General features: G+C 35.9%; 2 protein-coding genes across 2 annotated transcripts in view; both read right to left on the reverse strand.

Moving 5' to 3' along the window:
* The window catches only part of LOC120351633 (longitudinals lacking protein, isoforms N/O/W/X/Y-like), a 6,946-nt gene extending 2,763 nt beyond the window's left edge, over window positions 1–4,183 (reverse strand). The window contains exon 1 of the mRNA XM_039429523.1: window positions 4,165–4,183. Within this exon, the coding sequence (XP_039285457.1) occupies window positions 4,165–4,183 (19 nt within the window). The remainder of the gene's footprint in view (window positions 1–4,164) is intronic.
* A 1,358-nt stretch (window positions 4,184–5,541) lies between these two features.
* LOC120351402 (glycine-rich cell wall structural protein 1.8-like) lies at window positions 5,542–11,293 on the reverse strand. The gene is made up of 2 exons (XM_039428563.1): window positions 10,144–11,293; window positions 5,542–6,030 (listed from the first exon to the last, which is right to left on the reverse strand). Exons 1-2 carry the CDS (start codon window positions 10,231–10,233, stop codon window positions 5,557–5,559), a joined length of 564 nt encoding a protein of 187 aa, XP_039284497.1. The 5' UTR covers window positions 10,234–11,293; the 3' UTR covers window positions 5,542–5,556.
* Window positions 11,294–16,106: the final 4,813 nt, after the last annotated feature.

The raw sequence follows: 16,106 nt of genomic DNA on the forward strand, positions 1-16,106 counted from the left end.
CCCGTGCCGTTGTTGGCCGATTCGGCCCTCGGCTCTTGGAATTCAGGTTGGTGTTAGGGAGAATTGAGGTAACCTTAACCAAGGATACGGATCCGGATATCAGATCCCCACAAATAATTATATTTGTAAAGGTAGTACACAATCTGAACCAACTGCGAGTTGACAGCGAGCAAAGCTGTACCTGCAAGCCCGGAATAAAGGTTGTAGGTAGAGGAACTCGGGATGGGGTTTAACAAGGAATGATATAGAATTTTTGTCATGGTTTTCGCAATTTGAGACTGCGGGCTGTCGGTGTGCAGACTGAACCTGCGCACCCAGTATTAGATTAATATGATTGGAGAGGCGTAAGTGGTATAAGGTACAGGATATGGTATACCGAGTTTGAGGTGTAGGGTATATTTTATCGGGCCTGGGGAATGGAGATTCGTTAATAGGATTGTTCCTTCCTGTAACTAATGGGGTTTTGTTCAATAACTCGCGATCTGTAAATCGCGATATAGTTCTCAGCAAGCTGAACCTGCTAGCTAAAGATAGTATATCTATTTCAATTTTATGATAACTAAAGCTCAAAGGATGAGGTTTCGGGTGTCGGATTTCTGAATCGCGAGCCTGCAGCTGCGAAAGGATTTTCAGCAATTCTGAAACTGCTAAACAGGATTTCCGCGCTAGTCTGATGACTGTGCGCCGGTTATTAAGGGCCAGTCTGTAACTGCCCTTAAGGGTATGGGGGGAATCACTCTCAATCGTCCGAAACGCTTTTAAATTAATAGTCAGTATGTCGACTATTATGAGAGGATGGGGAAAGGTTTACAAGGATTCTCCTAAGCTTCTCGCTGGTCTGAGGACCGCGACTGGGTCGATCTCCAATCTGTGACTGAGATCCTGCTCTACACAAGGTTTCCTACACCTCTCGCTGGTCTGAGGACCGCGACGGGAACGATCTCTAGTCTGGAACTGAGATCTCGCGCTATACAGGGTAGGAAAAATTAAGAGGAAGAAAGAGAGAGGATGCCGCAGTCTGGGGACTTCGGCGAAGACGTTCTCAAGCTGTACCTGAGAGCAGGAAGCGTTGCAGTCTGTGACTTCAACAAGGACGTTCTCAAGCTGTACCTGAGAGCAGGAAGGATTTTAGAATAGGGAAAGTGAAGAGAAAGTAAGAGAAAGGATGCCGCAGTCTGGGGACTTCGGCGGGGACGTTCTCAAGCTGTACCTGGGAGCAGGAAGCGTCGCAGTCTGGGAACTTCGACAAGGACGTCCTCAAGTTGTACCTGAGAGCGGGAAGCGTTGCAGTCTGGGACTTCAACAAGGACGTTCTCAAGCTGTACCTGAGAGCAGGAAGCGTTGCAGTCTGTGACTTCAACAAGGACGTTCTCAAGCTGTACCTGAGAGCAGGAAGGATTTTAGAATAGGGAAAGTGAAGAGAAAGTAAGAGAAAGGATGCCGCAGTCTGGGGACTTCGGCGAGGACGTTCTCAAGCTGTACCTGAGAGCAGGAAGCGTTGCAGTCTGGGAACTTCGACAAGGACGTTCTCAAGTTGTACCTGAGAGCAGGAAGCGTTGCAGTCTGTGACTTCAACAAGGACGTTCTCAAGCTGTACCTGAGAGCAGGAGGCGTCGCAGTCTGGGAACTTCAACAAGGACGTTCTCAAGTTGTACCTGAGAGCAGGAAGCGTTGCAGTCTGTGACTCCAACAAGGACGTTCTCAAGCTGTACCTGAGAGCAGGAAGCGTTGCAGTCTGTGACTTCAACAAGGACATTCTCAAGCTGTACCTGAGAGCAGGAAGCGTCGCAGTCTGGGAACTTCGACAAGGACGTCCTCAAGTTGTACCTGAGAGCGGGAAGCGTTGCAGTCTGGGACTTCAACAAGGACGTTCTCAAGCTGTACCTGAGAGCAGGAAGGATTTTAGAATAGGGAAAGTTGAGAGAGAGAAAGAGAAAGGATGCCGCAGTCTAGAAACTTCGGCGAGGAAGTCCTCAAGCTGTACCTGAGAGCTAGAAGGATTATAGAATAGGGAAAGTTAAGAGAGAGAAAGAGAAAGGATGCCGCAGTCTAGAAACTTCGACGAGGACGAGCTCAAGCTACACCTGAGTTCTCTAGGAAAAGGATTGGGCTTTTCCTACTTGGAATTACAGCGAGTCAGAAACTGCTAAGCGAATTTAAAATACAGGGCCACTCTATAGTATGAAAATTAATAAGGAAAATACATCCCTAAAAACTGAGACTACCTTATTACAGAAGAGGAAATGCACACAAGTGACCAGTCCTGGCATACAGTCACCTGAATCACTGCAGGACTAAATACGGAGAATAGCGAACAAATTCCCGCACTAAACTTAAACGTCGTGAAGCGACAGAGTTGATACTTAAGAATTAAGCCCTCAAAAATGATCTGCTTAAGAGCCTAGCTAAATTTCCCCACTCAACTATTTGTAGCACAAACTTGAGATCCCTTACAGGTTTCAAAACCAAGGATAACTCGTTCACCCCCAGTGATACGAATTCGGGAAAAATAGCTGACAAGAAAGAAAAACCCAACAGGGAGTTCTAACTCCGAGTTGTTCGGAACTCGACCTACAATATTCTATGTTAACACAAGATAGAATAATAATAGTATCGGTAACGTCGTAAGGAGAGGAGATTCGCGACCCGATCTCACGCTCAACCACCGAACAACTGCTTCTCTCCCAGGTCTTCTTGAAGCAACACCGGGTCGCTGAAAGTTAGGAGGCCGGGGGAAAAGGGATTGCCGACCAATGGGAGTCTGAAAAGACGATCACGCCACTGGTCATGTGACAGGGTTTGAATCCACTAGTGCTGATGCTAAGGGTGCAGCTAATGATGACAATGATACTAATTGCTACACTAATTCATGCCGGTAAACAATATTTCTATTCCAGAAATTTCATGAAGAGCGATAGCGACCTGACTCGGTAGCCGCTTATCGTTTAGATGATACGAATGCTGCTAATGCAATACAAAATACGAGGACGCTCAGAGTGGTAAACAAAATCTGGAATTTTCTGGTTATGATGAACCCGTTGCTGATGATTTAAAGGGGTTGACGGCGATGGTGATAATGCATATACACAACTACAAATCTAACAAAATATATCCGGCAGTCGATCCTATTCCTATTCTAAAATAGAATAATATCGCTAATTTTTACGCTGGACGACGGCTCTCCATCCGTCACAAAAATTCACTTTGTGACAAAGGAAACACCCCTGTAGAGAGACTACAATTGAAAATATCAACTAGAATTGGTACTATGGCCAGCGCAACATTCTTCAATAATCCAGAAGATATACAGTCACCCCCACAAGCTTTACCATTTTCTAACCCTCTAATGTAAACTAAGAGCTCATCATAGGTAACAGCTTCAAGGAATATAGACTTCTGCTGATTAGTTTCCTTGAAGATATTATGATAGTCAATGTTATCAGCTCCGCCATTAGAATTAGCAGCGACATCTCTACCAATGCTTACAAAAAACTCATTAAAATGATTTGACAATGTTTTGCATCACTAACAATTTCATCCCTGTGTTCCATTTTTAATTCTTTTAGGGGTTTACATTTTTTCGGATTTCCACACAGCTTATTTAAAACTTGCCATTTTTGCCATGGAGGCATTAGATTTAATGAAGAATAATACTTTATTTTTTCAATTTTAATCCAATTTTTTATTTTTATAGAAAATGTTTTAAAGTTATTTTTTATTCTTAAGTTATCAGAGTCTCTTTTCATTATTTTAAATAATTTATCACGAGAGTGGATTGCTGCACATAGACCATCAGTTATCCATGGTTCAGAAGCCTCTCGCTGATAACAAAAAGTGCATGGTGAACATGCATGTACACACATGTTTATCATGAATGTCCTACCGTTAGTGGCCAGCCTAAGAGTCGGAATCTGATTAACATTGATTCGCTACACATGACTGTCTTTTAGACAAAGTAGATAACTTTATCCTTTTCCAACACAGCACCGTTGCCAAACTGTTTGAAGTCCATGCAGAAATATAATGAATTACTAGAATATTTATCATAAATATACGCTTTCTTGATGAATAAAATATAGGCCTATTTGATATTGATAATTTACAAACAAGAATCAACCATTAATACTAGATCAGATATAGCCTACCAGGATTAGGTTGGATTACTTGAATCAGAACTATCCATTATAGAAGGTGGTGGAGAAGGAAACGTGACAATAATGCTTTACTAAGAAAATCACTGACTAAAGCACGTGAATCTTGTAGTTGAAAAATGAACTGAGAACTGTGTACATGATGAAAGTGTAGTGGACAGGATTTCGTTGCTGAGAACTAACTTTGGGTAGTAGGTAATAGCTAGCGTGAGTAGCAGCTTTGTAATTTGTGTGAAGCGTTTGAGCTTGTTTAGGGTATAGCAAGGATGAGTAGCGTGGGTAGAAACTTTGTCATTTTCATGAAGCGTTCGGGCTTGTTTTCACAAGCCAAAACGTTTGAGATCGTTGTGTAATGTAATATTGATCTTTTTTGGCAATTAAGATTTCTTAAATATATACATTTTATTACATATTTACATTTGTATTACGGCACTGAATTGATATTACCATGTAAAATCTTTCAATATGAAACCGTCTAAAGGCTTTTATCTATTAAAACAATTGTGTGGAGCTGCTAATGTTGATGCTTTGTTAGATGTTTATTATGCTAAGATAATCTCATTACTGTCTTATATGATCACTGTCTGGAGAAATCGTTCCAGGCCTGCATTGAAACTGTTAGGCTTCAAAAAAGGCTTTTAGAGTAATAATTATGAATGCCCATCAAATAACTCATTTTAAGCCTCTGCCTACTTTGTATGTAATAACTCTGCCTACTTTGTATTATTTGCTCTATATCCATCATCATAAGAGAGAATACTGATATTGATATATTAATATAAGCTGATATATAAGAGAGGTTACTGATATTGGAATTCACAATCAAAATACGAGGCACAGAAATGATTTGAGAACTGAACACCTACAGTTTCCACGATCGCAAAAAATCTGGTTTTATACAGTAGGCCTATAAGAAGTAACGGTATATAAATGCGTGCCAGTAAATATTGTAGATGTTTCTGAAATAGTTTCAAAAAAAAACTCTTGATTTAATCCAGCTGGAAAATTGCTTTATTTACAGAATTGCCGATTTTAATGAAGTTGACTTTCAAAAGTACCGTCTGAATTGAGATAAATATTACCAATGTCATTGTTATCAACCAATCCATCCTTTTTCGCTATCAAACATTATTTTATATAGTACAAGACATATATGTACAGATATTTAAATTATGCAATTGTTCTCCAAAACTGACTTTATAAACTACAATGTATAATTGTGTAAATGTTCTGAACTTATTTTCTAAATATCTGTATTTTATGAGATTGGAATTGTATATTAATTGCATGTATGCCATTGATCAAACATTGTGATTAATGTCCCATGTCAATAAATAAACTTTTATTTCTATTTGCAGTGGTGATTAAGATAATTGGAGTGATTAATAATCGATTAATGTCATTATCATCCATAATAAAATAAGATATATGATTTTCTCCTACCTTCAATTCCACCATAAACGTTATGTTTGATAGGAGGTCTTGCTGGGGGAATTTCAGAACAGCTTGATGATGACGATTGGTAGTCATTTTCCAACGAATCGTCATCCTCATCATCATTGTTGACATCAGCTCCACCTCCTTCTCCTTCTTTTTTTTTACCTTCTTCTTCTTCACCTTCTTCAGGCCCTGCTCCTTCTTCTCCCTCTCCACTACTAGCACCAACTACTCCTCCACTACTAGCACCAACTTCTACCCCATTACTATCAACAACTGCTCCTCCTCCTCCACCATCATCATCTCTTCCTCCTCCTACACCATCATCATCTCCTCCTCCTACATCATCATCTCCTCCTCCTCCTCCTCCTCCTCCTCTACCGTCATCATCTCCTCCTGCTCCTCCTCCTCCATCATCATAGTATTCATACGAAACACGATCCTGTAAAAATGAAAAAAAAAATAATTAAACTAATCAATGTCTCTATTTTCATACTGAAACCTAGCAAAAAACGATCAAGCAAACAAAAACTAATACACTATAGTGGATTAATATAAGTAGTATAGACTCCAGTTAATAGACTTGATCATTTACTAATACATAATAAAATCACAGTAGACAGCCATGGTTTGAGCAAGCCATGGATTACTTTTGACAGCCGTTTCATAATGGGTGTGATGCTATAACTCACCAAAATTAATTGAATCAATTGTTATGAATGAGTCATAATTTAACGGTCGGCATTTTCATTTGCTTTCATCTACTTTTTTGATTATACCTTTATCTATTATTTAATGAATAAAAGAGTTTTAAAAAACCCGTGACTGTGCCTTTAATTTAAAATTTTAAACTAACTACGTTTAGATACATAAGGCAGAAAATAAAAATTATATTAATAATATATATTTCCGATACATGACTGATTGTGGTAATATATATAAATGGCACCGAAATATATGCAGCACTATGATTCTCGTCTTCTGTGTCTACTGGTAATTAGTTTAAAATTGGAAAATATAAATTTAAATAGGATGTAACAAGCTTTAATAGTGTTATATTATTAACAATAAGTTATATTACTAGTAGTTCTGTGAACAGTAGACCTCGCGCTCAGTAAGTTACATTGACCTGTTGTTATGTTTTCTCAAAAATTAATAAATAATTTATCAATTTAAAATGTCTAGAAAAAATCCTAAATAAATATAGAGCTTTCTGTCCTATCGTACCGTGACGTGTCGTCCCGGAATGTGAGTGTGAGCGCTGTTATCAGGTCTGGCTGCAACTGTCAACAACGTTGATGGAAAGATACATTTTCAAGATGTTCGCTGTTCTTGAACGGGTAGTATTATAGTCTACTAGACAGCTGATTTATGATGAATATAGTCTGTTTTTTAAAAATGTTCTATAGTCTGATTTTTGATGGTAAGAACATTGATCATTGTTATTTCACGAAAAAGTAGGTAGAGTTGAATAATTTCCCCCAAAAGGTGTCTGGTTTGGTCTATGTTTGAGCAACCCAAAAAAACCTACTTAGGTGGATAGGACCTTTTAAGGCTCACCAATCTATAATATAATAAAGTAAAGAACTGGCTTATACATGTACGGGTTAGGAAAGTTATGTTTCACGCATCATCACGTCTGAACTACTGGATTGATTAACTTGAAATTTCACATATCGATTCTTAATTAACCGAGGATGGTTATACTCCTATTTTAAATTCTTCAAAATTTCATTACGTCAAGTTTTCAGTTTGTCAAGATTTAAAATAGACCCTTGCGGAGCACGGGTTACATGCTTGTCAATAATGAACTTTTGATCAAGGAATAAGGGAGTGTTATTTTAATAGATTTGCAACATTCAGAAGAGTACTGAACAGTACTCTGCACGACACTCCACAGCGTTTTCGGCCGACTGTACAGTGCGTCAGTCAGTCAATCAGTGACTTAAATGAGAAAGGGACTGAACAAATTATAATTGAATAAAAAAATCATAGAGATTCTGTTTATTCATAGAAGAAAACAGTTTATCCAATACGTTGCTTATTTGAAATGATCCTGATCAAAACCGGATCAAGGTGGATAATATAAAGTTTTCGTTATAAGTTATTATAACTACTCTAAATACTTTTGTTACCAAACATATTATAATATCCTAGAGCCTGTTTGATTGAATAATCTAATTGGTTTTAATTTATTTAGTAACTATCGATTCAAAATGGATGATCAATTATTGATTAACAAGAAAGTATGATAAGAGAATCCACATCAAATAATATTCTAAACATGTTTAGAAAAAAATCAGTGATTGGAACATAAATATATTATTATGTGTTGAAATTATTTCAGATATCATTGAAACTACAAAAACTGATGATTTGAAGCCGAACTTAGTAGAATAAATCAACAGAACAGAATGTTCCACTATTAAAATTGAAAAATATTCACTACGTGACAGCATTTTATTGTTTGAAATCGCTGAGCGGTTCGCTGCACGGCGCGCTGCACAGCGAATTGCAAGGTTCGCTGCGCTGTTCGAGGTTTGGTTCGGCATGTGTGGATATACCTTAATAGTGAATATCGAAGGAAAACATACTCGTTCCGATAGAACCTATCGATACACGGCACCGATAAAACGTCGTATTGATACAAGATATTTATAAAACACCACATCAATACACCAAACTGTATCACCCATCACTAATACACCATTCATCCATTGGCTAGATTTCAACTATGTCCTTAATTAATATAAAATTAGCTAGTTGACAGAAGTGTCAAAAAATTCCCGTATATCGACAAAATTCCCGTACATTTCCCGCCCAAATGAAATTCACGTACAATTCCCGGATTTCCCGGTTTTCCCGCCGCGTGGACACCCTGTATATGTATCAGCTGCAGGGCAGGGACGTCAACAGTCAACAGTAGAGGCCGTTGAATGTATAAGTTGATGATATTGTTGAAAAGAGATGCTTTGTTGGGCTCACACTGTGTGATCTCAGCAAGACATTTGACACCCTAGACACCCTAAGATAGAGTGGAGCATCGATTATCGGCACTTATGTTTTTTGGTTTATTTTCATTGCATGCTTTTGTTTTTCCTATGTTTTGACTTGTAACTACAAGTTCAGTTATTTGTTGACATGCCTTATGGCATTTTCTTATTCCTTAGCTTGAAGACATGCCTATGCGGTATGTCCACGCAATGAACAGAAGCACTTTATTATTATTATCACCATAACAGGTTCCGAATTATCAGTTTCAACTCAATTGTATACTAGCTCTAAAGTGCAGACGTGATAAAACTTTTATTTGCATTTAGACCCACACTATTAAGTAGTAAGTTATGTGTTTTATGTAATATGAATAATTGTATACACTTATCTTCCATTCACATTCTTGTTGAATACATATAATTTTGTGTAATTTTACTAGGTGTAGCTTAACTCAAATAATTCATATATTTAAATATCGTACTGAACCTTGTTTGTGAAGGACCAATTAGTCATTGAAAGTACAGAATAGGATAGGTATTTAGAATCTTACAATTTAATTATATTACCCGACAGGTGTCCGGTAAGTGAGTAAGCAGTGGGCCCCCAAGGATCAGTGCTGGGGTCTCTTCTGTTTTGTAATGATGTTGCCTTTTTCACAGACAAGGCAGACATCGGCTATGCCGATGACACATCAATGCTGGAATAGGATATCGGCAGTGACATGCCTGACCTGGGCGGAATGATGTGCCATTCTGAAAGGGCTATTGCAAACTGGTTTCGAACAAACCTTTTTCTTCTAAATGCCGAGAAGACTCAGAAATTTTGGTTTGGCCTTACGAATGGTGTGCTTTATGATTTTCACTTAGTGAAGCTCCTGGCATCACTTTGGATCATAAGCTGTCCTGGGGCAAGCACATACAGGCATTCTGCGGCAGATTGAACAAGGTGCAATTCTTGCTCAGGAGCCTGAAAAGATGTATCTCGAAGGCCCATCTCCGCATATGAAATTTTACCTTTTTCAAAAGTGTGATAGCATATGGCATCACCTTGAAGAGTAAAGGAAATAAGTTTGGTGCAGAAAAAGGCCATTCGGATTCCTCGTAGGGCGGATTTTTTGGCATATTGAACGAATTTTTTGTAAGTAAAAAGACATAGTGTTCATTATTTTCATTAAGTTTACAGATCAGCTGAAAGAGCCTTCCGCAATGAGTATACGAAGTTATACCAACCAGGGGTAATGTCCGTCAGTACGGTAGTGTTATTGACTTGTAACTACGGTACATGTTCTGATACTTTTTACATGACAATAAGGTTGTTATTCTTTGACTTTTTTACTTGTGAAAATGCCAATGCCGTATGTCTACACCATGAACAAAAGCAATTTATTGTCATTATGTACAGTAGTTCATATTTTTGACATCATATTTCTATTGGCATTATATTCACATAAATTTGTTTTATGAACAGCAGAATAGATGGCTTTAAAATAAAAATGTGTTTACTTTTAAACATCTAGTAAATTTTTAATTTATAAATTCAACAATACGTAAGAGGTAATTACCGGTTGAAGAAGATTCAGTTGCCTCATGGACAGGTTATTATCTTGAGGAATCATTTCCAGTTGTAAGTCATAATCATTTGAGCTTGCCATTAAAACAGTATAGATAAACTAAAAATGTAGTACTAGTTTAACTGATGTTGAATCGTATAATAATATAGAGAATATTATTATTTATAAAAAGCACAGCTTAACAACTATGAGCCATAACCTAAAAAAAATATAAGTCTTTTTGCATTATGTCAAAGGTTTCCGTTACACAGGTGCATTTGAACGAAGATAGAGCACATTCGCGTAATAGTACCAATAAGAGAGTGATATTAGCATAACCACTGAAAAACTTAAAAATTGTTTTTCCCGGATTGGCGCCAACTACACCAAAAAGAGCAACACGTACAGGCGAACAACTCCATTACAATTATTTCCATTCTCCATTTTCTTAATAATTGCAATGCCTACTAGATTCGATACTCGATTTTGCAAATTGATGATTCAGTTTTATTTCCATATCCAGTTTAAAGGAAAATACAAAAGAGGTAAACTGATTCTACGTCGCACAACTGTACTGTCGAGGAATATTTTTGAAGTGATATCCACAACCTATAGTAAGGTCCACGTTATAATGGAAGTGTTTGACTAGCAATGGTATTACTATCCTCGTATATCATTCGACAAAGCAGATACCGCTATCACTCTCTCGCTTTGGTTGGCTTTTAACAATGTAGAATAATTAATTAACAAAATATTTCGAATCCGCTTGATTCAAGAGCCAAGAAGATGGCGGACCTGCCGAAAGATCTATTTGGCACAGTGAGTGATTAATTCATTTATTGTAAAAAATCTTACTGCTATAGTCGTTCTTTTCTTTTTAATGACAAGAAGTGACTCAATAATAAGCAGTTTTTGATGGAAAACAACATTGAAAAAAAATATTTTATCTTAATTATGAAAATTCATTAGGAATTTCAATAACTCAAGAGCTTTTACATACAAAGAGTTTTGTCATACAGCAATTTAGAGTCAATAGAATGTTAATATAAATCCCATTTCAATTGTCCATTCAATATAAATATTATCACAGCTTATTTGTTCCACTCCTGAATCAGTCCAGATTATAATTAATTTGAATTATAACAGAAAAAAAACAAAATATTCAATCAAGACAATACCAATTGATATTAACATTTATATCACAGTCAGGTGAAACGGAGATTAAACAACAATCAATCGCTGTTTAGGTCAAATCACAAAAACATAAATAATCTATACATCAATATCACAGCCTCCAGATGAAAATTCATAGAATGGATTTTATTTATATTGAATAAAATGGGTTTCTTTCAAACCACTGAGGGAGCATGTCCCCATAATTTTAAACCATATTCTATATGACATTGGAACAAGGCCAAGTAAACAGTTCTTAGTTTATCCAAAGAAATCGTATTTCTTAAGCTTCATAGAGCATAAATCCAAAGACCTTAAAGAGATATAGACCCATAATGCCTATGCCTTCCCAATGATAGCTCTTTCTTGAAATTGAAGGCCGCCATTGGGGTATTTTAGCACGAGATATTATATCTATATATTTGTAATATTATAGATTGCAAAGGCATTGGTATGTAATAATCTTACAGGTTGCCCCAAAGACCTTGAAGATGTAAGGTCCCTTCAAGGTCTTTGGGTTGCCCCCTCAATGGCCAATTTCAATTCCAAGTATGATACTAGTGCTGCATGTGAGTCTATGCATCTTTAAGGTCTTTGCATAAATCACTCTAGACAGCTTAGTACAGACATTACTCACATGTACCTGCCAATCCAATTTGGAGTCCAAATAAATGCCAAGAAGCTTCACTGCAGATGCATCATTTCTGATACCACCTTTAAGACCACAGACAATCCTTCTAGTTTTTTCAGCAGCTCATCCGCAGCAAACCAATCAGCCACCATACTGCAAGCTTTAGCCTCAATCTTTTGCAGCATGTGAAGATCAGCATGGCTTGAGACAAGAGTTGTGTCATCTGCATAGAGTATGGTTCGACAAGGAACATTTGCAGACAGGTCATTTATCATGCACAGGAACAGAAATGGTCCTAAGACAGATCCTTGGGGTACACAAAACTCAACTGCTCTGGTGCTGGATGTTTTGTTGTTGCAGCTTACATACTGTTGTCCTCCCCTAAGATAAGATTCCAGCAGCTTCAGTGAATCATCCTTAATTCCATATCTCTTGAGTTTGGCTAGCAAGATACGATGTGATACACAGTCAAATGACTTGGGAAGTAATCAATAGGCACCGTTGTAGAAATAGTTCATCTTTGTCAAGGATGATAAAGTATTTATGTCTAGTAGTAGTATATGGTCTTTGCAAAAGTCTTGTGATCTCCCTGCAGATGACATAAACATATATATTTTTAGATGAAATAGATCTACAAAGTGAAAATATTTCCAAGAAATATTTTATTTCTATTTTCTAGATACTTTGTTGATAAGATGTCAAAACCAACTTGTGAGTTTAGTTTCAGGCACTTCAAGGTTGAGGAAGTATATGAAACCATTAATAGAATGAGTAGCAGCAATTGTTTAGATGTAAATGGTCTCAACTCTTTAATATTGAAGATTGCAGCTTTATATGTCTCAGAGCACAGATAAAATAAGTCCTATAGTCCTCTGATAAAATAAGTCCTCTGAACTAACGTTGATTCTGGCAGGTGTTGCCATGAAACCTGGTTCTGTAAGCTGACTTGATTTTGAACAGATAGTGGTATTGACTACAGTTACTATATCAGTTACTGAAATTATATAGTTACTGTAGTATTGGCAACATGAACGTCTTAAATCTTTCAATTATGGACAAATATCACACATCTTCTCAGTCCTCCCATACAATAGGATTTATATTCTTGAAATGTATGAAATCAGGGCTACTTATTTTTATTTATAAAATAGAATTATAGTACCTTTTTTGAAATTAATAAAATAATAGATTAAGAGTTCAAATTATAACTACTAGTTCCAGTGTTCACACCATCTTCAGGTTATATCATAAATTTCATTATTATTTAGATGTGAACACTGAACTAATTCTTATAATTTGTATTCTTAGTCTATTATTTTATTAATTTCAAAAAAGGGAACTATAATTTATATTTATTCGTTGATAGTGTGAAAAATTATTTTCACTTGATTGTTATGATATAAATTGCATTACATGTAATATAAATGATGAGTTTTAAACTGCAAAATTATACTTTGAACATTATAAGATATAGGCATACATGTAGTTCCTCCTATGGTCTTCAAGACAAAAGCTCAAATAATGTTTAAAAGAAAAATATGCAGACCTTGGAACTTATATTAACAAATTTTTACATCAAGAAAATTTTGAATCAACTATTTTTTGTGAATTTCATAGTATACGTCTGAAGCAATCAAGGCACTGGGTCCTATTTTCAGCATACATGGAGGTACTTCATGTACACATAATAATTCACATCAAGAAAATTTTGAATCGACAATCTTTTTGTGAATTTCATAGTATACGTCTGAAGCTTTCAAGGCAATGGGTCCTATTTTCAGCATACATGGGGGTAATTGATGTATAATAATTCACAATAAGTTATAAGGATTGCTATAATTGGGAAAATTTGCTAGGCCTACTGCATTACATCAAGAAGGTTTGTTATTAATTTTCTCAATGTCATAAATTTCAAGTCAATAAATTATACATTACTGGGAAATTATTATTTTACTCAAATATAATATTTTCCAACATGCGCCCCCACCTTGACTAACACCGAGAATATGCTGTGAGAAGTTATGGTATAGAGAAAAAGCTTTTTGAAATTTTCTCTCTTATAAATGACAACATAAAATGAACACAATTTTTTTACTTTATTTGGAATTGTTTCAGCAGTATTCTACACAATTACATGAAATACATTGAACTGTTTATAGGTAGATCTAGATTACGACAAACTTATCACATAGTCCTAATTAGAAAACATATATTTTTTTCCACAAAGATAGAAACACAAAATTTGTACACAGTACCATAGCGATTGTAAAATACGTGAACAGATACAGATAGAGACCAATACAATAAATATCTGTATGTTAGATAGGTTGAATAGACAAAACTCTAGTCCCTATAGTTTTCAGTATAAATTTCAAGTTGAGATTAGAGTATTGATGATACCAGTTTAGTTGTTTAAAATATCAACATTCAGCTACAATTCTATAATTCACACGTTAATATCTATCTATTTATACTAGATATTCAGTATAAAAACTCCAATAAGGGTTTCACAACATTCAATATGTTAATAATATTACCTACTACTTCTAACATTATTACACAATTACAGAACACATTACAAAATACATTTTTTATAAATATCTATACAAAAATACAGAGAACACACGTTTTGTACTGATATTGATTTGTCTGTTAACAGCTTACGCACACCGGTATGGTACGCGGGACGACAACGGGAGCCGAACATTTTTCAAGCTTTGGTTGGGTGGTTAAAATTGTCCCGTTCCCATCACGTATCGGTGTGCGCAAGGCGAGTCAGTATTATTAATATGAACACATCAAGTACATTGTGAATACCAACAATTTTATTGAAATAGCATTTGAGGTAGCAATTAATACGAAGATCACAAAATTAGTTGGAAAATTTAACATATAATGCAGTACAGAGTATTTGGTAAGTGCATTGGTAATCAAGATGCTAAAAAATCAAAACTACTACGAATTAATGACTAGTTTGGAACATTGATTCAAAGTTCTGTTATCTAACAGAATATTAATTAATTGACGTATCAGTCAAGTTAGAGTAACTTTATTTCATACTAAGAACTATCAACAAGGTTGATTTCAGCTACAATCAATTGTACAATCAATTTGTAAAACACCATACGTAGCACATTGTAGACTGCTGTTTCAGCAACTAAATAACTAGTAGTTCTGTGAACAGCAGACCTCGCGCAGTTAAAAACCACAGCCTCCTCTTAATACTGGACAGAGTGAATTATGTCCTGTCCTGACGTGTCGGCGAGATATAGTCGTGTAAACAATTAATGGCTGTTTGGGTTGTTGTATCGACAATAATTATTAATTATAATTATCAGCATTAAAATGCTAATAATTTGTTGTAAACAACTATCAGTGGGGTTACTTAAGGGATTTCATGGGCACTTCATGAAGATAACAACAGACCTGAATATTCTGATTCTAAGGTACCTCAGGATATCAGAACAACTTGATCGCATTTGGGGGTCGCGACTGAGCCGCGTAATGGCCGATTCAAAATGGCGGATCCAGCATTATTTAAAACGGTCATAGAATGGCTACCATCCATGATAGAGACATCTAGTGAACGCGAATCGAGTCACAATGAACTATTCTACCAAGTTTGTTATTACACATTTCCACCTCAAACATGAATTTAACCTACAAAAATGCTCTTTTTCAAAATATTTAATTTTTCACGAGAATTTTTTCTGAATAACTACTTTCAATGACAATTTTCGGATATAAAGTGCCAAAAAAACTTATTTTAAATAGAATTTATGATCTAGACCCGTTTGTTTCAAGCTTTCATCACCTTTTGTTCTGGAGTTATGATTTTTTATGATGTCATTCTAGCAGCTGAGCCAATTAACTATCATTAAAACTGAACTATAAAATCGAGTTTTTACGACTACCTCATGATAAAGACTTGAAAATGGTCTCAATCTCTTCGTTCGATTTTATATAACACTTTTTTCTTTCTTGATTCTCATGATACTCTCAGAATTTGATGTTGATATTATGATTTCAGTTGTATCGACAATAATTATTAATATTAAAAATAATTATAGCATTAGAATGCTAATAATTTGTTTTAAACAACTATGCTAATATCATTAAAAGCTTATAGAGTTGAAAGCAGAGAAAAGTCGGGAGAAAAAATAATAAGCTA

Source organism: Nilaparvata lugens, chromosome 5 (assembly GCF_014356525.2).
Source record: "Nilaparvata lugens isolate BPH chromosome 5, ASM1435652v1, whole genome shotgun sequence".
Lineage (NCBI taxonomy): Eukaryota > Metazoa > Arthropoda > Insecta > Hemiptera > Delphacidae > Nilaparvata > Nilaparvata lugens.